Below are 25,744 nucleotides of genomic sequence, written 5' to 3'. Positions count from 1 at the left end.
CCTAAAGTAACTTTTACAATCCTGTGCATGTCTTTTAGATAAATGGCATTACAGATAATATAAACAATTTCCACAATAACTAAAGAGGTCTCTTGATTTAAAAAGCATAATGATGTCAAATCAGGAGAATATAAAAATCAGAATACATACCATTGTTAATAGCCAGCTGGATGCTGCGTGCAGCGGTGTAATTCTTGCCATTCACTATAATGTCTACAAAGCAGGTGTATTTCCCAGCATCCCTCTCTGAGGCTGCAGGCAGTCTCATTTGGCCACTCTCATCCACAGAGATGGGCTGCCCTGACCGCTCCACTGGGTGGCAGTCCTACACACACAAACAAATTATTTTTTACAGTGTGATGATTCAATTCAATTCAATTCAATTTTATTTATAGTATCAAATCATAACAAGAGATATCTCGAGACACTTTACAGATAGAGTAGGTCTAGACCAAACTCTGTACTTTACGAAGCCCCAACTATTACAGTGGTTGCCTCAAGAGCAAGCATTAGCAGTAGCTATTGCGACAGTGGCAAGGAAAAACTCCCTTTTTTTGTTAGGAAGAAACCTCGGACAGACCCAGACTCTTGGTAGGCGGTGTCTGACGGCACCAGTTGGGGGAGTGGTGAATGGTGGCAATAATAGTCATAATGATAAGGACAATTTATTTTTTGTAGAGTAGGCCTACTAATAACCAAGTTACAAGTTTAGCGCCTTACACAAGGCAACGGATTAAAAGTCAAAAAAGTTAGATTAAATAAAAACATTGAATTGAAATTAAATGTTGCATTTATCAAGCCAGAATGTACAGGAAGTGATGCAGGAATCCCAAAACTAAAATCTATTTTCAACCAGAAATAAGGATTACATGTTCACCTCTCAAAATGAATGATATAAATTGGCTTATGTGATTTCTGCTCTTTCCATTCCTATGCTTTCACGGATTGTTCCTTTGTAGCCTACTGAAGTGGGAGCTAAATAAAGCAAGAAGAAATAGAGTACGGCACATAAATGCAGTGAAACAGTACATGGATATCATGGAGCTGTGTTCACCTTCATCCATCGTATCTTCCCTGTTTTTTTCAGTGTGAAGATCTCTGCCTGTTTGCAAGGAAGACTTCCACTGACTTCCCGGGTGAGGAATGTGGTTTCAGATGGATTGGGACACTCTTCACTGGACACTGACACCTCAAACGTCACCCTCAATAATCCAGTCTTGCCCCTAAAGAGGAGACAAACTGTGAGACAGTTGCAAGACAGACCAACCTGAGCTCCAGTAATATATGACCTTAGGTCTGATTTAAGAAATGTAGATTGTTGTAGATTGATTTTCCATTACATAATTATTCTTTCAATCCTATTTATTGATGTAAATGAAGTGGACAAAATATTAGAAACACTGATGTGTACTTCAGTACTGCCACAAAGCAGCCTTGAGCTAGTCAGGATAAGATGCAGTCAAACCTACTAAGTCATACAGGAGTTTCTATACCTTTTCTCACAGGTGTAGGATCCACTATGAGACATCTGCACAGGTAGAAACCACAGTAACCCATCCCTGACTTCCACTCCAGTGGGCAGGCTCAGGTTGTGGCTCCACTCTCTGGTCCAGGTCACGTTGGTGTGGGCATCAACAAAGAGGCACTTTAGCAGAAAGAGGTGGCCAACACTCACATGGTATGTGTCTGCTGCCCCACTGTGGTCTGGATGTGATAGTACAAAGGAAGACCAGTCATTTGTCTTTTTAATGTCAGGGGTAAACACTTTAACTTTTATTGGAAGTGTTTTAACTTGCTGTATTATCTGCTGGTTTGGAAATGCCACTGAGTCACAGAAAAAGACAATCAGAAAAACAGTTACAACTGCCAGCAAGTTACTTGGGATAACACTACTGAGCACTGAACACATTTACAAAGACAGACTAGTGAGAAAGGCCAATAACATTGCATGTGACTGCACACACCCTCTGGCATCTCATTTTAAACTACTGCCATCTATGCGTCATTTCTGCCCACCCCTTCTGACCTATTTCCATGTTTGCGTACTTTCTAAAAAAAGTTGAAAGGAATTTGAGTATGAAAGAATTTTGCTTACTAATTCATGGCATACAAATACATTTATATCTATTTTACAGTAATAAACAGCTGCATTGAATAAAAAAACACTTATCTGCTGACAACTGAGTAGCTTCACTTTTGCACACAAGCATGCAAGCATTGATGACAAGAGAAAGAAGATAATGCTCATTCAAATGTTTTAACCCAAATTACAGTTTAAGTCAAAGACTACAGTTACTGGAAACAGCAACACAGTTAATATATTTCTTTTTAAACCGTCTGAAAACGAATCATTATTGTGAGGACATTCATAATGTCTAAAAACTCAAACTTGAGGCAATACAGCCGAGGCAGGAAATAAAGGATCCAGCAGCAAAAAAAATCAAAATGACGGTTTACAATAATGCCAACATTCACAACCCACACCAACGAAAGTTGTTAGGAGTGGAATGCCTTGTTGTCTTTAGAGGTACTGTACTGTAGCCCTTTACATTCTGTATATGAAGGGCCACATCCTCATGCTTTTACTCTCACTGCCACATGGTGGCACTGCTGCACACACATTAATGTTGCATTCAGATAAAGTCGGCATTATGGGAAGACCGATCGGCTGTTGTTACAACTTTTGAATAAACCAAAAGATTAAAAGCAAATAAGCAAATAAAAAAGACTGGTGTGAGATAGCTATCTAACTGCATCGGTTCTATCAGTGTTAATACTGGATTGTGTTGCCCATTTTACAGAGAGACTAGAGTTAACGTTACATATTATATCTATCATAAATTTCGCAGATCTCTTATTTTTTTATTATTATTTCAACTAGCTAGGCTTAACGGGCTTTCCAACTCCATATTCCTATTTATGGTCTCACATGAACGCAGTATGACACAGACTTCAGATGGCGGGCTAACGTAGCTAACCATTGAGGGCCAAAAAAAACCCATTGAGGGCCAAACCGAATTTGGTGGGTGAGAAAAACAGGCTACAGAGAAGCAAATTAAGCAAATGAAGAAACAGACAACCACAACAAGTAGATAATCGAAAGTAAAGTGAAAGTACATATTGAGGACATTTCGAGGGATGAAAACAGCAACGCCGACTGGAGTTAGCTGCTAGCTTAAATAATTAGTGCATCCTTGTAAACCCTGTTTTTCATGTTGGGAGTCGGTTGTCGAAAGAATAACGTTACGAAGAGGTGCCCTGGGGTTAATGGCTGTGGATAACTGCACAAAGGAAGGCACAGAACAAAAACAAGGTATGACCGCTAACTGGACACCTGCCAATGTTTATTGCTAACGTTAGCTTGTTTGTTTGTTGCACGTCGTCGGTGAGTGAATACAGGTGTCTGCGGAGTCCGTTTCATCAGTCATAATTCTTAATCTGAAATATATACTTGTTAAACGTTTAGAGTTATCAATGTTTTATTAGACTCAGTAGTGTTAGTAATAGTATTTCCCTTCTGCCCGCGAGGTGGATGCAATTCTCGGCAGGGATGAGTTATGGGTGCATGCATCAGCAACGTTGTGTGTGACTTGCAGGCAAGTTAAAATGGGACTCCACCAACTTTTATTTTTGTAAATTTGAAAGTGACATAACGTAAGGCTTGATGTTAATTGTACTGCTTGTAACGTACAAACACAAAGCTCTATTGACTTTGACTTAACCGAGCTCAACCATCCTTTCGTTATCGGCTGAGCATGTGTTGTTGGGTATGCGGTACTATCTATCTGAAGTTACTTACATTTTTTTAAGTGTCATGTTATCTGCCATCCACTGACTTTTTTTTTTCAATAGCTATTGTTGTAATGCTTAGTTTGTGTCACTACATACCGTTTTAAATTAAAGAAGACTTGTAGGCCACGGTGCAATTCAGGTTTAATCAAGTCGTAGACTAATTCATAGCATTTTGTTATGAGTTTTTTTTAGAGGAAATCATCAACAACAGCATCAACAGATGTATCGATTGCATTTACTGAGTAAATCCTGTATTGACACATACAGGTGCTTATGAATCATGCTGTGCCTATGTACAATGTTGTCATCTAATGTTTTTTTTTATTGCACTAGACATCTTTATGTTTGTTGTTGGCAAAGAAAGCACTTTTTATATAGATTACCTGTCTTAAAGGACTACAGGCCGCAATCTATAGTTGATGGCAATCTTACCATATGTTACAGTTCATATAGCTCTGGATGTTAGGCAAGCTGGAGTTTGTGTATTTCTCTGCATGCTTGTTCTTCACTGACTTCTATGGACTGTTCACAAATTAACATTGTTGCAAAATGGTATGATTCCTATTTCTTGCAGTAAAATGTTTAAGCTACTAAAGTTGTTTTTAAAAGGAAAACCTTATCATCTTTTACTGATTTTTATAACTGCAGTCTCCTATGTAATGCTTGCCTTTGTTGTAACTTCCTTTGTAACGCAATGCTAACATCTTTCATTTATGGGACTTCCTGGAGACTTGACCATAAATGTCTGATCTTACAGCCTTTGACCTATTTAATTAATAGAGGAGGCAGATAGGAAGAACCTACTGACCTGACAAACTTTTGCACCCTAACATCTGTTTAAAGTCATTTTATGTCAAGAGATGAATGTAGTGCATGAGGCCTGCTTTTAGCTGCTCACCAAGCCATGTGTCCAACCTTTACACCTGTCTATGTTTTCACACCGTCCTATTGATAGCCGATATGAGTGGGGGATGGACCCACCGGTTGTTTCAGCACGCTACCTTATCAGTTGAGCTGTCACTTGTCAGAGACATGTAGACGTGCTAAATTTTCCACATGTAGCCTATGTGAATAGACAAGACTTAGTAGGAGAAATTGACAATGCAGGCTGCAGATGAGAGGGAGAAACTGGAGGTGTAACTAATTAGATACTTTATTTTTGTGTATTAGAATTTGAGCACACCCATAACAATAGCTTCCCTCAGACCACAAACCAAAGCTTTTGTCATTAAGAAGAAAGGAGTGTTTGTATCAAATTGCAGCCTACCTGTAGTTGTCTGATTCCCAAATTAACAGCCGTATGTAAGAGTATTGAGCAGGCAGTGTCTAGTGCTGGAGCAATACTTTGTCAGATTTTTGGAATTACTGAAGCACTCTCAACACAGTTTGGTTTACCCTATACCTGCATTAAAAGCCCCATCCACCATCATTTTGTTTGACTAAATACCGTTGCTAAGGGAGGTGTTAGCCTGGGGCTAAGAAAGCATTCACACTGGCACAATCCTGGCAAATTTACTTTGCAACTTTAATCAAGGGCTTGCTGCAGCTAACGCTGAGTTTGTGGCGTTTTCCCTGAAAAGCTACTAAACCTGGGGCTAAAAGTTGACAGTGTTAAATGGGGCTAATGGGATGTGCTGCTGTTAATGTTAACATTAGTTAAATGTTCCTACTGTATGCTACACTTAACCCAGGGCTGGTAGACGTGCGGTGTGAATCGTATAGCCTTGGGCTCAGGCTTAGGTTAACCCTGGGCTGAGAGTTTGGGTGCGTGAAATGTTGTCTCGCCATGAAAAAGGAGACTTCAACTTGGTGAGCTAAGGTGCCAGGACGAGAGGTTCCAATCATATTTTAGGTTGGACAAGAATCAGTTTGATGTCCTCCTGTTATCTCATTGGTTATACTTCTAATAATTTGAACTTTGAGCACAGCACTCAGAGGCAATTTTGAGTGCTGCGCCATGCCAAGGGTAGCGCTCCGCCTAGTTGGGTGGCACCGCTCTCCCCATAGGAAAACAACGGCACAGCCAGCGCATCCTTAAGGATCCTCCTGTCATTTGTAGTTTTAAGTTGTAATATTGTTAGATAGTTTTTTCTATATGAATGTATTTTCTCCTCTTAGTTGTTGGTTTAGTCACTGATCACTCGGTTGCATTCTCACCAGGTAATGTTTATCATCAGTCTTCGCAACTTGACTCATTAAACTAACACAAGTGATGATTGTAATCTCTGCATCACATTTCCATATCTCTACATGTATACAGTTTAATATGTACATATTGTAAATAAACTTTGATTTAGGTGAGAAAAGTCATTATAATGTGTTGTGCCGACAGGGACCGTTTGTTTTTCTTTCAATTGAAATGTAGTTATGCACACATTCGTGTAGTTCATGGGTTACTTTGTGGTGTTATTTTTTATTTCATGATATATTTTTTCATATTTGTGGATAATGATGTTCTTATTATGAAAAAGTTATGCTAAAAGGACAGGCAATCTTTTCTAGGGCTGGGTACCGAATTCGATACTTTTTAGGCACCTTAGTATCGAGTATCGAAAATAAAGCCTTGTATTTCAACACCAAATGTCAATACCTGAGGAGTAAATCTCATCAGCGTCAGTGAGTTTTCACGTCCTAGAGACATGCAGGAAAACCACTGTTACGCACAAATTAGCACATACGTAGTAGGAGCTGTAAAATAAATAAAAACAGTTGTGCTGTAATGTTAAATCTTTTTGTTAAAATTGATTTTATAAAATTTTATATCGAAAAGTTTCGTGCAGGAACCGGTATCGAAGTCACGGTATTGGTATCGATACTGGTATCGAACATTTTTGAATGATACCCAGCCCTAATCTTTTCTGGATATCTCACTTGAAGGGTAACTCCTAACAAGTTATGCTCAAGCATGTTGCTCAAGTGCCTGTTTAACAGGTTATAAACCGGAAAAGCAGCAACACAATCCCTGCACTCTTTCAGTTTATTCAACAGCTGTGGCATAACTACAGTATGTTCCTCTCCTATGAACTTTATATATCTTTCTACTTATCAGGTTAATGGTTTTCAGCTGTCAAACAAACCTAATTATTTGTCTTTACCCAACAGGTTCAAAAGTTTAGTGCCCCCCCCCTACCCATATAAGCCATGTTAATTATTTGACTGGTAGAATATTGAAACTGAAAATGCTAAAACCTTAGAGTCAGCAAATATTTCAAATCAACAATTGCTAAACATATTTATGTTACAGTATACATTTCCTGTAAAGCAAACTCTTTAGAGAGGATTTCTAACAGCAGAAGCTTTTTTAGTCTGTAAAGAATAGAAGAATTAAAAATAAATACAACCAAATACTCACTGTGTTCCACAGTGAATGCTGGAGACAGCAGTGCAGCCAGCAAAAAGACCAAGCCTGCTGCTGTCATTGTCCTTGCTTGTGGGAAAAGACAGATTACATTTCGTTAAAGTCCTCTGTGATTTCTCAGACATGGCTCGTGTTCTTAGCCGCACTGACTTTCTGCAATAAGTAAGGCTTCTTGACACATTTCCTGGTAAGTCTCTTGACTTTAAACTTCCAATATAGGGAAGTGAGAGAGGTGCAGCTCCACAGCTGACATAAGGAAGGCAGGGCCAAAGGCCAAAGCACTCCTAGTAAAGTCCCAGGAAGTTCCACTGATTTGTGTTTAGGTGGAAAAGGTAAAAAAATGTAAAGTCTCTCTCGCTCTCTCTCGCTCTCTCTCTCGCTCTCTAGATAGATAGATAGATAGATAGATAGATAGATAGATAGATAAAATCTCTGGCTACCACAACAACAATCAACTTTGTTATTTATAGTACTTTCTTCTAAATTTGAGTTACTGTAGTAACTTATCTGTAATTGGCACTGTAGCCTACTTAAAAAAAATCAGCTTGATGTGAGAATTGGATTGGCATCGATATCCTATTAGGACACTAGAAAGGTAATGGTTTTTAGATATTCTTTTGATATTAAATAATGACAGCTGAGAGAGAGAGAGAGAGAGAGGGGATGACAGCAGCACCATACACATGCTCTACCAGGTGAGCTACCAGGGTGCCCCCCTTGTTCCTTCTTTATAAAAAATGTACAGTGCATTTTTATACATTTGTAAATATATAACACACACACACACACACACACACACACACACACACACACATAAATAGAAGGAAAACAGCGCTTTGTAACAAACTGAGCTAAAAAGCATTGATGAACTCTTTTATAAACAATTATAAGTACAAACTTGGTGGCTCATTTTTTAATGAATGTCGTTTTTATTTTAATCATTACCTTTTAGTCATTACCTTGGCTGTTAGTAATGCTACAGTAATACGGGTTGACTACCCTTAATGCTCTTCAGGCAATCCTTCCCTTAATAGGCTATGCACTTTAAATCAGCAGCCCCAGTCTTTTTAGATTCATAACATCACTCAGAAACTATTTTATACTGAACTAATTTTTGCCAAGATAATATTATATTTTTGCTTGCCTTCTGTTTTATTTGCCAATGCCACAGATATCCCTTTTAAGTAGGGGTCGACCGATAACAGTTTGTTTGCAGGTGTTGCAGACTGCTTACAGAGCTGTAGCGGAGCCAAAGTAGCACACTTTTTAATTAATTAACCTTTATCAGTTATCTGTAAAATAAAACACTGATACAGATAATCTGCAGATTGCTAAATATCGGCCCGATTTTCAGCCAGGCCGATAATTGGTCGATCCCTACTTTTAAGTATGCCTTACTGTGAAGTGGTACCTCACAAAGCGCTGTGTGAAGCCACTGAAAATGTCTAGGCTATTCCTTATCACAGACAGTCTCATCAGTCCCTCCTATAATGAAACTGCTGAACATTAAAAAAAAAAAAAAAAAACCTTAGGGCTTAATCAAATACATGTTGAGACCTACAGACTGTGAGTAGAAGTATAGTAACAATATAATGATTCCAGTGGATTGAAAAACTGTAGGTTATACATTTAGTATTGAGTACCAAAAGAAACCAAGGCAATAACATCAACATACTCAAAATGATACTCCTTAAAGGGCTACTCTAGGAAAGAACAAAAAGAATTTGATGGTAATTTTACCTTACCAGGCTGAGTGTTGAGGCTTAAAGACAGCTGCTTGTTACCTGCCTTAACCTTCTGAAGAGCTGCTGGGTTTTCCGTCCTCTTGTCTTCACAGAATGTCATACTGTTACTCTAACCCCCTGCATGAAATTTCCACTCAACAGAAAAAAGTACGACTTCTTTTGCATTATAGGTGTGGTGCAATGATTCATCCCCAGCTCAATAGTACTTCGAATATAGGCCACTAGACCTCATTGTCTTAAGATATGAAAGTGACAGATGTACGGTATATTGTCCCATGTCTGGTGTATGTCTTTTATTTATATATATATATATATATATATATATATATATATATATATACATACCTATTTTAGAAAAAAAATCCTCCGGGTCAGGTCCTACAGGTCCTATTTTGAAAAAATTAGATGCTCCAACATCCATGATTTCTGAGAAAGCTGCTGAACAGTTCCTGTTGTTTGCTTTGTGGGTTTAATTTCGTAATATATTTTATGAAACATTTTGAAGCAGCCAACCATAACACATTGGATTAAATGTTGTTGTATCTTTAAAGGCACCACCAATTACTGTTTCAAATTTAGTAGTAACCAAGGCAATAACATCAACATACTCAAAATGATACTGCTTAAAGGGCTACTCTAGGAAAGAACAAAAAGAATTTGATGGTAATTTTACCTTACCAGGCTGAGTGTTGAGGCTTAAAGACAGCTGCTTGTTACCTGCCTTAACCTTCCTGTTCCATGTTCCTCTAACCCCCTGCATGAAATTTCCACTCAACAGAAAAAAGTACGACTTCTTTTGCATTGTAGGTGTGGTGCAATGATTCATTACTGTTTCAATTATTTTTTTTTTTTTTTTCAAATTTTGGCCACATGTAAGGTAAAAATGAAAATCTGAAATTTGTAGGTTATGGGCTAAAACATGCAAAATCATTTATGTTATGAGGAAAGACAAACAACTTAAAATGGAAGAAGCCTTCCACATTTTCCTTTTGAAAATTTCATATTTATTGACCGAATATTCAAGCGCAAATGGCAGTCTACAGTCAATGCTAATTCGGAAGCTTTTGCATTCTGCTAAGACATTTTTAACCTAGCACTTTTTACATGAAATGTGCCTTATAAATAACATTTATTAAAAATAAATACATTTTTAATAAATGTTTTCCTCCCTTAGCTTTTGCTCTTCACAGTTCCTCTACTTCAACAACTGTAAACAAATGGCAGTACATTTAACATAAAGCTCAGTTTGCTGCCTGACCTCCTATAATACTTTAGAAAGGTATTTTTTGTTTTACATATTTACACTTTTCATCATACATATGTACATTTTACAGTTACACATGATCATTTGGTTTCATCAGTCCTCCTTTGTCCACATTATTCTTCAGTTTGTACCTGCCAGGGATAGTCAACAGTTCATATACTGATGCAGGGCAAACTCAGGATAGCCCAGATGCTGTGATGATCCCCACATTAGATGTGAGCTGCTTCCACCTTTTTTTTGGGATCAGTTACTCTGCCTTTAGCATGCATGCGTTGTACATGGTGCATTTATGGACCTGTTGCTATCAGAAATGCGCTAGCCTACTTGAAAAGTTGAGGTGACATTTGCAATCACAGTGGCCTAGTTGGCTAATGGGCCTGGAGTGTGAGACCGGTGTTACTGTAACCCTTACAGACCCGCTGGAGCGTGGGTGATTTCGGCCAGCATTACTGTCTTTACGAAGCTGTAGCGGGCTCCAATGGAATATTGGTATCAAATGAAACTAGACGATCTAAGGAATTCATGGATACCAGCAATGGCATGCTAGCTTCCCCTGGAGTCACCTCAAAATATCTGGATAAGATATATGGGAGGATGAGGATGTATGGCTTTTGGAGGTATATTGAGGGGGGTTTCTGAGCAGTTTTCAGAACAGAAGTGTTTGCCATCTTGCAGAAATCTCCAAATGTCAAAAGTTTTTGATTCCAAATAACAGCATGGATTTTTCATGTGGTATTCCTCAAGGTCTTGGTGTCTTAATGTGGTCTTTTGGATGGATTTCTGATCATCAGTGTAATAAATCAGGAAGTGTGTGTGTGTGTGTGTGTGTGTGGTCTGTCTTTGAAATATCTCATGAATCAATCTTGATTGATTAACGCAGAAATGTGCTGATTAGCTCTCATAACAGGCCAGGTGGGTAACACACTGCCATGAGTCTGATTACTCCACATTTTCATTGTGCTATTTTGTGATTAAATTCAGAATCTGCAACGTTCTCTGTCAGGTAAATGTGGTAGTACAATGTCTTCCTCTGATGTAGAAGTACACTGTAAGTCAGTAGTAGGCTATACAGTGGAGTTGCATATTAAGTGGTTTGGGGTCCTTCTGTAAGTAATTTTGGAGTACAATTTGGTTTTGGAGAATTCTACAGGCCAAGCAAATCGCCCGTTCCAAAAAGGCATTTTTGAACGGGCACTGTATTAGTTTTTGTTAATTCTCAAGTGGTCAAAAATGGTTATATTTTGACCCAAACATTGCTGCAACAACTTAATAGACATAATTGAGCATGAGAACGTCCATTATAAGAGTACACAGGAAACAAGTTACAGTATACTTGGGCGTTTGTGAATGTATTGGCCTGGACTGCTGTTAGATTCCCGGCCTGAATTATTATCCCAGTCGGACCCTGCTCGGAGCGTTTACTTCACAGCTTCTGGTCAGTATTTCTGAATTGTCTGTGTGTGAGGGGTTTCGCTGCCAAACACATTTGTGCACTGGCAACCAGCTGCTCTCTGGTTCATATTCCCATCATAAGTTCAGCAGGGCAGTTTTCTCGGGGTACGATGCCCTCTTGCCCCTCACCGGCATACTAAACCTCAACTCCTTCCAAAACCTAGAGGAAGGGGAGAGGGAAGGGGACAGCTGCGTGGCCTGTCCCCCTTTCTCCTCGTCCTCTCTCCTCCTCACACATGTCCTCCACCTTTGCCTTGTTCTCAGGTTCTTCCACCAACACACGGCACCCTGCTTTTTCCTCAGGTGACGTACTGACTCTGGAAAGAGAGCCAGCTGAGCCGGGCTGATCTCTTCCAACTCTACAAGAATTACCTGTAAAACACAGCTTAAATTAGAATCAGGGTGCTGTTTTGAGCACGTGGTCATGAATTAAAAACATCTGAAATGGAACATTGAATGGTTTTTTATGTTTATTTTAGAGCACTTGCGCTTACTGTACAACCTGTGTACTGTGAGCGTTCTAAGGGAAATTAACTCCACTATGATGTTCACACAGGTGAAACCATAAACCCGCATTGATATTTTTTGGCAACAAATCTGCCCAGGAAATTTTCTATCATATCAATTAATTAAGCTTATAAATTTAACATTTTTAAACCAGGAACTTATTTGGATCAAGTAGCTTGTGGAAAAATAAGATGTGCCAGGTTCAGTAGGCTACAGCTGTTATTTTAATTTGTCAGACACATTACATTTCGGTAAATAGAAGTCAGATTGTACTCTTGTTACGGCGGAAACCCATTAAACAGTTTGCTAACTTTGTCTGCTGTAGTGTACATTGGTTTTATATAGGGCTGGGTATCGTTTAACATTTTTCGGTACCGTGACTTCGATACCGGTTCCTGAACAATATACCAATTTTCAATTTCAGCAAAAGGAAATTACAACATTACACACTTATGCACAAATCTTTTTATTTATTTTTCAGCTCCTACTACGTGAGCCCAGTCTCAGAGTAACATAGAGTTTTTCCTGCGTGTCTCTACGGTGTGTAGCATTAGACAGCCAATCGGCAGTATTATTAGATCTTGGTAGAAGCATGCTGCATGCTTATTGGCTCACTGACACTGATGAGATTAGCTAGGTATTGAAATTTGGTACTTAATGACAAGGCATTTTTCGGTACTTAGTACTAAGGAGGCAATTTGATCAGTGCCTTAAAAGTATTGAATTCGGTACCCAGCCCTAGATTTATAAGAGCTTGTTTGCTGAGAACAGCGGCCTGTTGCTGCTGGAAATGGATTGATGACATCGGTGAGATGAAACCATAAAGTAAATATTGACTAGTGCAGCTTTAATGGTAAAATTGATCAAATCAAGCGTGACTGGACTTTATGCAGCCTATGCATCGAATACGCAAAAACAAGTCTGTTTTCTCACCTTGAGAGATCCCTCCAGAAGTGCTCTGTGCATTGCTGCCATACACTCCAACTGCTGTCTGGAGTCGGGATAGACGTCTTCACTACCATCAAAACTCATGCTGCCACTGCGGTCCCCTGTCTTCCATTCATTGTTATCACTGCTCTTAGAGATGTTGTTATTATTGCTACTAGTGCTGCTTGTGTGTCTTTTGCTGATGAAAGTAGAGGCGGTGTAGAGCAGAAGAAGGCGGCGACTGGCTTGTATGTTCTCTTCCACTGAGTCCACTATGGCTGCAGGGAGGAAACAGGATGAAGAGACACAGTGGAGTTGCATCAGAAAAACATGAGCTTACAAAGTAATGAGACCTAACGTAACTACGCAAAAAGGGTACATTAGTGCACAAGTGCATACACTTTAAAGCCCCTTTTACACATGCACTGCAAACCTGAAATTATCTAGCTATTACTAGGAGGAGCTGCATGTGAGAACGCAAATGTCTGGATCAGCTGAACCCGACATTAAACGGACTTTACCTTGCCAGCTCCCTAGTACAAATGGCGTGTTGATGACGTTTCTATCATCGAGCCTAACCAGAAGAAAACAAACATCTAAGGGTGAAGAAGAGGGGTGATTTTTACGCAGAAACCAATGAAAATGTCTAACTGGAGAGACCACGAGATTTGACATCTTCTGTCAGTAATGGCCCACACCAAAATTGTCAGATAAATTCAAGAACGGCAGGAGACTCAGTTGTTTATGACCAAATTACAAAGCAGCTGTGTGACCGTGGTGTAATTTGGGTCATGTCGTGCTTCCTGCACGCTCTACCCAGGTGCAACCCCTTGCCTAAACCAACCATTTCCAGCCGCAGCCTGTCACTCTATGAAGGTAAATATGGTGCAAAAAGGGAGAGCTTGTAGAATACAATGTGAGAACTTGCAGAACAAAAAATCTGAACTTGTATGTTAAAATTTGCACTTGTAAAAATTTAATTTGCACTTGTAAAAATAAAATTTGCACTTGTAAAAAATATTCACACACATGTGATCTGAATTTGAAGTCATACAAAGAAAAAAAACATGAGAGCTTGTAAAAAAAATCTGAACTTGTAAGTTGAAATTTGCACTTGTAGAAAATGTTCACACACCTGTATTCTGAATGTGAAGTTACAGAAAAAATATTCACAAATGTGTAGATTGATATTTACATGAACACAATGACAGCTGCAAACTTATAATGCAACATTTACTCGTATACTTTTTTTTTTACTCTGGTTCATTTTCCATCACAACCACAACTCAGTGATTACAACCTCTGGAATCTGTCACTGCAACTTCACATATGTGCTCTCTCGCATCACAAAGTGGCCAATCTGCGCACCTCGACTTTCACAACACTCTTGACGATACATTTGGTGCAAAACTAATTTGTACCTGTGGACTTAGGCTGTGGAGCTCTGAGCTAACAGAACGGGAAAAGCAGGGTTTCTATCGCCAGATGAGGGACAACTCTGTCTGGCTTATTTATGTAGCATGGAAACTTGGTGGAATAGCATGCTAGCGTTAGCTAACTAGCAGCCAGCCCGCTTCTAAATAAATACCTTTTAATTGTCTAAACATTTTTAACAGTCAAACTAAAACACTGGCGGTGAGCTCCAGGGCCTGCAGCCGCAGACGGACCGTCATCAGTGGGTAACAGGTGCCAAGTTTCGCATCCCTGCCGAGAATTGCATCCACTAGGGAAAATAATGATTTTATAAGGCAAAGTACTGTTTAAAAACTAGGCAATAGTAAATCTCTTTGTCATGTTCATCAATAATGATTAGGATTTTAGAAGGTTTAGAGACATCAATGTTTTATCAGACTCTATAGTAGCATTTCCTTGCTACCTAGATGCAATTTTCGGCAGCAATGAATTCTGCAGAAATGATCATCACTGATGACGGTCCGTCTGCGGCTGCAGGCCGTGGAGCTCACCGCCAGTGTTTTAGTTTGACTGTTAAAAAGTGTTTAGATAATTAAAAGGTATTTATTTAGAAGCGGGCTGGCTGCTAGTTAGCATGCTATTCCACCAAGTTTCCATGCTACATAAATAAGCCGGACAGAGTTGTCCCTCATCTGGCGATAGAAACCCTGCTTTTCCCGTTCTGTTAGCTCAGAGCTCCACAGCCTAAGTCCACAGGTACAAATTAGTTTTGCACCAAATGTATCGTCAAGAGTGTTGTGAAAGTCGAGATGCGCAGATTGGCCACTTTGTGATGCGAGAGAGCACATATGTGAAGTTGCAGTGACAGATTCCAGAGGTTGTAATCACTGAGTTGTGGTTGTGATGGAAAATGAACCAGAGTAAAAAAAAAAGTATACGAGTAAATGTTGCATTATAAGTTTGCAGCTGTCATTGTGTTCATGTAAATATCAATCTACACATTTGTGAATATTTTTTCTGTAACTTCACATTCAGAATACAGGTGTGTGAACATTTTCTACAAGTGCAAATTTCAACTTACAAGTTCAGATTTTTTTTACAAGCTCTCATGTTTTTTTTCTTTGTATGACTTCAAATTCAGATCACATGTGTGTGAATATTTTTTACAAGTGCAAATTTTATTTTTACAAGTGCAAATTAAATTTTTACAAGTGCAAATTTTAACATACAAGTTCAGATTTTTTGTTCTGCAAGTTCTCACATTGTATTCTACAAGCTCTCCCTTTTTGCACCATATTTACCTTCATATACTTGGTCTGTAAAGTTAGCTCCATGATCTTAAGACCTCACAATGCCTTGTGTTTCTCACTCCCGCTAACTTATTGTTCATCAGACGTGACATGCGGGTAGGCCAAGGTGAGAAGAGGGAGATTAGCTAACATAAGCCAATTTTTTTATTATTCAAATTATACGTATTCGACTTTCGGTATTCGTTCCAACAGCCCTAGCCTGTACTGTTTCTGTACGTCGAAATATGGCACTGACATTCATTCAAAACCAACATTGCCTTCAGTCACCACTGCTATGACAAAAAAAAACATGCGTGATGATGCATATATGATAAATGCTGTTGTAAATAAATAAATAAATAAATACCAGTAGTGATGACCTAAGAAAAGGTCCCCTACATCAACTTTTCTATAAAACTTTGAAACTTGAAAGGCTTTTTCAAATAACATTTCGTCAGTGCAGAGCAAAAACAATGGGCACTTATCACCCCCGTATCTGAGGCAAATAATACTAGAATGCTGTCTTCTGCCATGTACAGTAGGTGACTTACCCTTTCCAGGCATGCAGTCACGGCCTCCTATGAAGAGTTTGTAGCCGCAGGCATTTTCCAACACTTGGGGTAGTGTGCAAAGAGCAAACTCTTCCACTTCCTTGCTAAATCCAATGGCACGGGGCTGTGCGTATGCCACATAGGCATCATACAGCTTCCCATCCAAATCTGACACAGAAAAAAAAAGAGGTCATTAGCTCATTAGGGGAATTTTGAGTGGTGGTTCGGTCTGCACGCATTGCTCTACTCTTACAAGCAAGGTGCAAGAACAGATGCAAGTCAGCAAAGGAGATTTGCCCCTGTAACGCTAAATACACACTACCTTCATTTACATTACATGTCATTTAGCGGACGCTTTTATCCAAAGCGACTTACAGTTGCTATGTATGTCAGAGGTCGCACACCTCTGGAGCAACTAGGGGTTAAGTGTCTTGCTCAAGGACACATTGGTTGATGTATCACAGTGGGAATCGAACCCAGATCTCCCACACCAAAGGCATGTGTCATATCCACTTTGATAACTTGATACCAATGGTCTTCAAGCTAAATGGTAACAAAGTCCTGAATGTTAAAAGGTTACTCTTTTGCATACTGTAAGCTAGCAGCAGATGACATTTCCTTAGAAATACTGCAGGCAGCCCTGTGGTTAGTTTGTTTCCTTTGTTTGCTCTTACTGTTGACATATGTGGTCAGGTATGGGGTAGAGCTTAAGATTCTGTGAGTTGTAATATACAGGTATGTGTGGGTTGCAATGTCAAAGCATCACTGTGGGTTTTTCCATCTTAGAACGTAGTGTAAGAGTCTTTTTTTTGTGAACTGGCATCATTATCATGCATATAATAAAGAACACTTAACTAATGACACACTGCTTCACTGCTGTGAAATATTACCTGTATTTGTGTAGAGGACAGGAAACGCTTTCCTGAACCACAGCACAATGTCAACCTTAAAAAGGTAGTAGATGGTGACACTGATGATAAAGAGAACCGTCATACCACCGAGCACAGATCCAATGGGTAGTATGATGTTGGGATCTGAAGAGATAAACACATGGCAGAAATACAAGTTTAAGTAGTTCTCTGTGGGTGTCTAGTTTGCTTATCTTTCTGTGTGTGTGTGTGTGTGTGTGTGTGTGTGTGTGTGTGTGTGTGTAAAGATGGCACCTCATTCATTCTTATTTCAAGTGTCAAAAGTGACAAAAGTTATTCAGGCTTTGGCGTTTTTTGCATCAGTGCCCTTCTCTGGCTGAGCCATTTGACTCCCCAAACACATTAATGACATGGAAATAATGTACTGACATGAATTTTTGTCTTCACCAAGAGTTTGCCTCTACTATACTTTAAGTGTCTTTATTGATGTGGGGAAGAAAAGTGTAAAACCTACACCTTCTACTGGTCGTCTTTTTACCAGAAAGCTAACCATTGCTAGAGCTAAAAAGATTAGTAGATTAACTAACTAGTCAGATTGGCAACTATTTTGTTCACTGTTTATTCATTCATTATTGTAATTTGTTAAGCAAAAATCACTGGTTCCACCTCCTCAAATGTGAATATGTGCTGGTTTTCTCAGTGTATAATATTAAACTGAGCATCTAACAGATTTGGACTCTTAGTTAGGTAAAACAAACAATGTCAAACCTTATTTTTGTAGCACATTTAAAACAACCGCAGATGACCAAAGTGCTCACTTCATCATCAATGTGTGGTGTCAACTTTGTGTCTGGAAATTAGAAGATCCTTCAAGATGGCTGCCATACACATGCCCAAACGGCCCAAAGTAAGGTTTCATATTTTGGCAGGCTTACTCTGTTTTTACCTGTGGGTAGCAGAGTAAAATATCCCTTAGGAGAGCCCCTGTCACTGACTGCTTGACAAGTGTAGTTGATGTTGAAATCCTCCTCCCTTAGCTCAGAAATAATCAGCAGAAGCTCCAACCATGCACCTTGAGGATCATCCTGCATAGACAAACTGTTGAGGACAGATGGATAATAAAATGTTACAGTACTGTGCTTTTATATTTTACAAATATTCTCTTTTGTGCCTGTTGTACTATATTCATTCTTTATTCAAAGGTTGAAAAAGGTTGCTTAAAATAAGTAACTCAACTATCATTTTTGTCAAACTTATATAAAAAAAAGCATGCATGTCCTCCTGCCATATTCTCCACCTGAATTTGTATGTATTGAAGACATTAAATCATTAAAATATCAAGCAGAGATCCTACTTTATTGAAACTACCTTTGGTGATGAACATATTTGTACAAACAAAACATACAGTGATTTCTGCAGTGTTATAGCTTATTAGAAATATGAAATATCTTTGATATTTTGAACACAGGCATCTCATAAACTTTCATAGATCTTATCACTTATTGCAACACAAAAGCAGTAAATAAAAAAAATAAAAGGGTGCTAACTTTAGTTTTGACGTGGAGACACGGTCAGGGGGTGTGGTATACATAATGTAATTGTTTCTGACCGACCAAACGATATCAACTGAGGGCCTCCCGACACATGGCACAAATACCAGGCACCGCTTGCTGAAATTGGACCCTAAACACATGGACAAACAATAACACAAATTATATTCAACAGAACTATTTCTCTTAATCTATACACCTAAATTTAAAGTTTTTAAATATTTTCCAAATAGTGTTTCTCAAACAGACTAGTCTGGCACAATGGATGTACATTGCTGGGATGAAGCCTGACATCTGGCGCGTCTCTCACGGATTTGCAAGGGCACTGCTGCCGCATGGTGGGTTTAGCGCCACCCAGGACTGTGTGAATATTTTAAAGAAAACAAACAAGCCTGAGCGTTCCCAAAACCTATTTGGGCAGCTTGTACCGGGGATCTAGTTCTTTCAGTCATGACCCAGCCTTCATGACCAAAGGTGAGGGTAGGAAGGAAAATTGACCGGTAGATCAAGAGCTTTGCCTTCCAGCTCAGCTCTCTTTTCGCCACAACGGTGCGGTAAAGCGATTGCAATAGTGCCCCCGCTGGTCCGATTCTCCGACCCACTCCATTGTTCCCCCACTCGCAAGACCTGAGATAATTGAACTCCTTCGCTCGTGGTAAAAGCTTGTTCCCTACCTGGAGCAGGCAAGCAATTCCCTATACAAAGTAATCTACCTGAAATGTGCGCTACTTAGTGCTGGGTATTGATACCGGTTCCTGAACGATCCTTTTTTTGATACCAATTTTAAGAAAACAATTTTAACAAAAATACATAACAACACTACACATTGCGGCACAAATCCTTTGTTTTTACAGCTCCTACTACATGAGCACTGTCTCTGTGTAGTTTTTCCTGCGTGTCACGTGTATGACGTGTAACATTAGACAGCCAATTAACAGCATTATTAGATCTTGGTAGAAGCATGCTGCTTATTGGTTCACTGACGATGAGATTTGCTCCTTATGTATTGAAATGTGGTATTAAAGTAAGCGGCATTTTTTTGATACTCGATACTGAGGCAATCGGGCGGTGCCTAAAAAGTATTGAATTTGGTACCCAGCTCTAGCTCTGGTATTTGCTCACCTAAAATGAAAAAGGAAGCTATGCTTTTCAACACAATGCAAATGTTGGTCCGAATATAACTATAGTCAGTTTAAATTAGGGCTGCACGATATGAGGAAAATATGCAATGTGATAACGTTGAGTATTGCGATAACGATATTGCATTTCTGCTGCTTTTAGTGTTGCTGCTAAAACACAACGAATTGCTTGTTGAATTTAAAACAAATGAAAGGAAATAATTTTCCAACTTTCTTTTATTAAAAAAAATTGAGAATTTAATATAAAGGCTCCACTAGAAAAAAGAATGACAGTTACATTTTAAAGTGCAGTTTTCTGCTGATATTTTCTTTCAACTAACAAAAAATGTACACTTGTGATTAGAGATGCACCGATAGACCGGCCGGTGACCGGAATTGGCCGGTTTTCACGTGCTCGGCCATGACCGGCGACCGGCAGGTCAGTCTGACATTATGCCGATTTCATGCCGGTCAATGCTACAATTAACTGACGACATAAGTTATACGAGTTACAGTTCTCAAGGACGCACGCACGCACGCACACACACACACAAAGACATGACAACACAGTCTCTTTTTCCTTTCTCTCAACTTTTCCGCCGTGTGTCGTGCGTACCCGCTCGCGGTGTGAAGCGCGTGTCCACGCTATTCTTGAACATGTAGGGAACCTCGTGAATTAACCTGCAACATGTCAGCTGTTTGGAAATTCTTCAGCGTGTGTGCAGAAGACAACAAGTTTGCAATATGCAACACCTGCAAGGAAAAAGTAGGGCGTGGAGGGACGACACCAAAAACCCAAATCACATTTTCTTAGTTGGATATTGGATGTGAAAAGAAGGAAATGGTTCTAACATTGCATTTTAGATGTGTGTGAATTTCCCACACCAGGAGTAATTTATACAGTTCTATTTTATAGTGATCCATTATCTGTTCAAAAATGTTCTATGTTCTGTGCAAAATGTTCTATTAAAGAAAAGATAGAAAATAAATATTTGTGTGGGCTGTAAAGTGGTTAGAAAAAATTAAATCGGAATCGGCTAAAATCGGTATCGGCTGGCCTAACTCAAAGAAAATCGGAATCGGCCTAGAAAGTTGTAATCGATGCATCTCTACTTGTGATATGTTGCAGCGTTTCGTGGTATGGTTATTGCGCCAGGTGATATGACTATAATTAAAGATATGTTGTGCAGCCCTCGTTTAAACAATAGACGTTAAGCTGCAAAATACTGTTTCTCTGAATATGTTGAAGACAGAGACTCACCCAGCTGTGCCTTGATTATTTCATTGGCCGGTTCGCGCACTTGTGGAGTCATAGAGTACCTAGCTGAAAAGACGGACAAAATGAAATCCACTAAGAGGTTGAGGATATATATATAATCACGAAAATATACTGTATATGGAATGATAGCAAAGAGTTCCTAGCTCTCTTTGCAGCTCATGTTGTAGACAAACAGCATAAAAGTCCCTCTGTCGCACAGTCAAGTACTGATGTTTGTTCTAACCTGAGACTGTTGCGTCAATGGTCTCTGACACTGATCCCGTAATGCCACCGAGAGTAAAGCTCAGAGTACAGGTGTACAAGTTGTTTTCAGCTTCCACGCTTTCAATTTTCAGTATGGCCTTATCCATGTAGGTAAACTTGCCTGTCCCATCCACGATGAGGTCACAACCCTAGATGAGGAAAGGAAACATAAAAGTCAAGCTTTTTATGACAATACATAAAAACTACTTTTTAATGAGGGTATACAGCCATGTGGTTAACAGAGTAGCGTGGTAATCAGAGTTGGGGGGGGGGTCTGGAGATACTTTTTAGGTTTTTTTTTTCTATTATAATTGTCTTTTTAAAATTTTTTAAGTGCTATAACAGTCATGTTATTTCATCCAAAAGCTAAACAATAAATAGCCTAGATTAAAATGTGTTTCTATGAGCCGCAGCCTTGTGATCAATTAGCGGCTCATTGGTTCTGGACCTAATGTATCTGACCGGACTACAGAGTGCGGTGCACGTGAAGTGGCAGGTGCAGCAAAGGTGTAGTGGTGAGTGGGGCCCAGCAAAACTTCCGTGGCGTGTCTCGTTGCACACTGTTCCAGTTAAAGAAAGAACGATGCAAGTCAAGCTTCAATCGTAAGAAACCTCGTATATGGATTTACGGCAAAATGCGATTCTGTGGCACCAAATCCATTGTGTGTTGTTTGTGGTGAAATCGAAATGGAGCAATGAAGCCGTCAAAATTTGGCACTGAGTTTTTTGCAAGAAAAACAATGTGAGTTGGACGCTCAGCGGCAAGTTTTGATATCTTCTATCTGCTGTCTGTTCTTGCAATCCCTGGGGTCTCACTGATATGATATCAGACTGTAAGTTGTTTTTTATTTGTGAAGCAGTCATTTTTAATTTTGTTTTTATCATATCCTGGAATTTGTGTACATTGTTTAGGATGCATATATGTTTTCTTTTATCAAAGCCCAGGAAGAACAGCTTGTCTTGTGCACAGCTAAAAATACAGTAATATCAACTAGAAAATTCCACAAGAAATTTTGACTGTCTGTAATCGCCAGAAGAACTAGGTAGCATGACAAGGGATAGCCACCACACTGAACAGACGATGAGCAGGCCGACACCTACAGAAAATTAAACTTTTAAAGGACGTTTCCAAAAAGTAGTTGTAATAGTGGCAGTAGATATAGTAGTAGTAAAATTCCCTCAATCCTTTTATTAAGGTAACTTGAATATATTTTAGATCACTTTGTCACAGTAGAATACACATTTTTAATTTGCACCAATGTTGTATCGTATGTCTACTAGATAGTGAAGCATTTTACTTCATTTAAGCCCCTTCAAAAATGTCTTATCGTTGAGTATTTGGTGTGCAATCCCCATTTAAGACAATTGGACAGTTGTCTCAAGATTGTTCTGCCTGTAAAGATCTGGTCCAGCAAAACTGCACTACAACATCTGGAGTAAGGTTAATGAATATTTTAGGTCAGTAGCAGTGCTCATCAAGACTTTCCCATAACTCACTCTGTACCACTTGATGGAGGAAGTGATGTTGTAGCTGTCCAGTTTAGTGATGTAGTCCTTCAGAGGACAGCTCACTTTGTCAGTGACTCCCAATGTAAGTGTTTGAAAGGCTTTCTTTGGTCTTCCACACTGTCCAGCAATGGGCAGATCAACTACCAGCTTGATCCCCTGCCTGTAGCACCGAGAGGGAGTTCTGTTGAAAATTAAGAAGAAAATTAGCTTCTTTTTTTTTTTTCTTCAGAGATTTTTTTGTTCATGTTTAGCAATGAGCAGCTGAATAACATGTTGAATAAAAAAAAAACACAAAATGAAGTGGTGATAAGCACATACCTGATAAGCTGTATGTTTTTATTTTTTTGTTTGCATCTGCTGTAATTATTTTAACACTAGCTTCAGATTTACCTAAAGAAAATGTGATACTACATCTGTCAGTTGTATATTCTTAACACTAACACGCATGCATAGTATCGCGCATACATGCACTTATCCACAGCACTGAAAACTTATGCCAATGAGTTGCTGACGTCTGAAATGTTCAAAACCTAACATTGTTGCAATCTCCTGCTCCAGACCTGCACTCTTTTAAAGATTAGGTGCTACATTTTCAGTAGTACACAGTCATTTCTACAGTGTTGACAGACACACAAACACATAAGAACACATTTTCTACTGGTTCTCTCCTTTACCTTCTATTGATATTTCAATTGATGCTACTGTACCTTAGTATAGATACATATTCTGCAATATCGTCCACCGTTACGTTAAGAAACCACAGAGTCTCCCTGTGCACCAGGATTCGACCGGTCTGGTTGCTCATTTCTCGGCCGGTCTTTAAGTTGTACCAGGTGATGTTGTAAGGGACAGTTGTGAAGTTGAAGGTGTCTGAAGACACCAGAGTGCTATTCAGCATAGCCATATCCCCGGGAACAGAGTAAACACTCTCAAACGTTCTGTTGTAGTAGGTACAATTCTCTGCAACACACACACATCAGTGGAGAATGGATTCATTATTTATTCAGCAAGTCAACGCTGCACAGTTCACTTCACCCTCCCAAAATCTGAAACAAATAAAACTTAATTTGTAATGTGCCATTATAGTTACAAATCATTTCTAAAGTCGTATTGCTGCTTCGTGAAGATTTAAACTTTATAGGTTGTTCAGGTTCTAATCCCAGCTAAGTGTCTGTCCTGGATTAGAGCCAGCAACCTTTACATCTCGTATAAATCAGAAACACTGGCAACTGACAAAACACGTCACTGCAGGTACACCAGTTGCCATTGGAGGGCGATACAATGCTTCTCTACAGACTGGAGGCAGATGTTCCAGTTAGACCTGGCAAAAACATATGAAATGTCTGCACAGTATGTAGGTAGTCTCAGAGCTCTAGTAGTGTTTATGTTAAAGAATACAATGTGACTCAGCTCACCCAGTTTAAATCCTGAACAGATCCCATTTAGCCAGAGGAAAAACAGAAGGCTTCCCACTGTTGATCGCTGGCCCATAGCTAAAAAAAAAACACGCATACAAACAGTTGGACATGAATGTATACAACAAGCCAGGATAAAAGTGCTACTGAAGAAAAAGCTACAACAGACTGCAATCATGACAGACAACAAAAACTCACTGGAACACTAATGTGCAGTGACACTGACAGGTCACAAGAGGCTTTAAAATACAGCAATAATCAGCATGCCAAACTTTATACTTTTTCAAAAGTTATGTCTGTCTCTTCGTCTCTCTGCTTCTCCCCTCCCCTCTTTCCCATCCTCCCTCTACCTCTTTCTCCTGCAGACATGGATGACAAATTTGGTATTTGAGGAGTCATTTCTTAGAAACCTTTTCCAAAACATGGAATGCGTAACGCCTTGGAACTGGAACGAGGCCCAGCATTACTAAACACTGCTTTATGCAAGTTAACGTTCTGCTCAGACTTGCCTGGAAATCTATGAATGAACGCTGTACAGTATTCCCTCAAGGGAAATTTGTGTCCTGTTTGTCTCAAACTTGTACAACTACTGCCGTCACTGTGCTGGTTGGAGTCAGAATGTTGTGTTTGGGTGTTTTTATATTTTAAGTTTCTTTTGGTCTCCAGTCCGGTTACGTTACCTTTCTTTTTCTTTTTTTTTGGGTGGCTCCATTTTAATTAGCAGCACCAGTCACGTGGATACGGTTGTTTTAACACACATGACATTTTCTGATGTAGACGCATGTCAGTTTTGATGTAGTCTGATAAACAAGGTGTAGGTCAAAGCATATTTGCGGTTTGAGGAACTTGTTAATTTCGGTAACTTGAGGTGTAAAAACTGAAAGACAACCACACTGCTGAGGTTAGGGTTAATTCATCACCTATGCCAACCTGTGCACAGCACCGTTACTGTAAGGGCTAGGAATCTTTTGAAGTTTTCGGTACGTTACTATTTTTCCGTACATGACAGTTTTTGATATTTGGTAAACCGTCGGTTCCAAAAAGCTACAAATATTCTATACCTTCTGGTACCAAATAAAGAACTTTTAACTGCTTCAACAGAAAAAGCTAAAATTTCATGGTGAGCTCTCCATAGAAAACTGTTATTGTGATTGCCTAATAATAACTAGTCACTATTGGTTGTTTTTATAAATGACCAGTACCAGCCAAGCACCTTAACCATCACTGTATGTCATCTGGATGGACTGTAATTAAAGTATGTGACTAAAGCTGAAAACAGACTCTGACGTATGTGGATGTGGACTGACTCAGTTGAACAGAGCTCCAGAATTTTTCACTTGGGGGAAAGGCGACCCAAATAGGCCTGAGGATAGTTAGACTTTATTTAGAAGTAGTCAATGTTGAACAGACCCAACCAGAACACCTGCAAGATGGTAATGCATGATGATTTGTAATGTTTTAAT

At 39.2% G+C, this 25,744-nt stretch overlaps 2 protein-coding genes and 1 long non-coding RNA gene across 10 annotated transcripts in view; 1 reads left to right on the top strand and 2 right to left on the bottom strand.

Annotated features, from left to right (window-relative positions):
- LOC116063738 (interleukin-1 receptor type 1-like) overlaps positions 1-8,997 on the bottom strand; it is a 16,758-nt gene extending 7,761 nt beyond the window's left edge. The window contains exons 1-5 of one of the 4 annotated variants that reach the window (XM_031318851.2): positions 8,896-8,997; positions 7,145-7,215; positions 1,494-1,704; positions 1,055-1,223; positions 151-325 (exon numbers count right to left, since the gene is read on the bottom strand). In XM_031318851.2, coding sequence (XP_031174711.1) covers positions 151-325; positions 1,055-1,223; positions 1,494-1,704; positions 7,145-7,211 — 622 coding nt within the window. In that variant the 5' untranslated portion in view covers positions 7,212-7,215; positions 8,896-8,997. Of the gene's footprint in view, positions 1-150; positions 326-1,054; positions 1,224-1,493; positions 1,705-3,451; positions 3,559-7,144; positions 7,407-8,890 lie in introns of those variants that run through there. The other 3 variants (XM_031318771.2, XM_031318705.2, XM_036004134.1) reach the window with 3 other exon arrangements.
- Positions 3,005-25,744, top strand: LOC116064161. The gene is made up of 2 exons (XR_004108481.2): positions 3,005-3,313; positions 24,647-25,744. It is a non-coding gene; the product is annotated as an uncharacterized LOC116064161 (long non-coding RNA).
- Positions 11,569-25,744, bottom strand: part of LOC116063385 (interleukin-1 receptor type 1-like) — a 29,333-nt gene continuing 15,157 nt past the window's right edge. For 4 of the 5 annotated variants that reach the window (XM_031318461.2, XM_031318390.2, XM_031318526.2 and 1 more), the window contains 11 exons: positions 24,282-24,359; positions 23,574-23,826; positions 22,855-23,047; positions 21,338-21,506; positions 21,097-21,159; positions 18,715-18,850; positions 18,114-18,265; positions 17,189-17,332; positions 16,299-16,466; positions 13,052-13,323; positions 11,569-11,983 (listed from right to left, as the gene is read on the bottom strand). In XM_031318461.2, the coding sequence (XP_031174321.1) occupies positions 11,687-11,983; positions 13,052-13,323; positions 16,299-16,466; positions 17,189-17,332; positions 18,114-18,265; positions 18,715-18,850; positions 21,097-21,159; positions 21,338-21,506; positions 22,855-23,047; positions 23,574-23,826; positions 24,282-24,357 (1,923 nt within the window). In that variant the 5' untranslated portion in view covers positions 24,358-24,359 and the 3' untranslated portion in view covers positions 11,569-11,686. The remainder of the gene's footprint in view (positions 11,984-13,051; positions 13,324-16,298; positions 16,467-17,188; positions 17,333-18,113; positions 18,266-18,714; positions 18,851-21,096; positions 21,160-21,337; positions 21,507-22,854; positions 23,048-23,573; positions 23,827-24,281; positions 24,360-25,744) is intronic. The other variant, XM_031318602.2, reaches the window with a different exon arrangement.

The sequence above is a fragment of the Sander lucioperca genome, chromosome 8 (assembly GCF_008315115.2).
Source record: "Sander lucioperca isolate FBNREF2018 chromosome 8, SLUC_FBN_1.2, whole genome shotgun sequence".
NCBI classification, from domain to species: Eukaryota; Metazoa; Chordata; class Actinopteri; order Perciformes; family Percidae; genus Sander; species Sander lucioperca.
The sequence above is the reverse complement of the archived record's forward strand: the minus strand, read 5'-3'. Positions and strand labels throughout refer to the sequence as shown.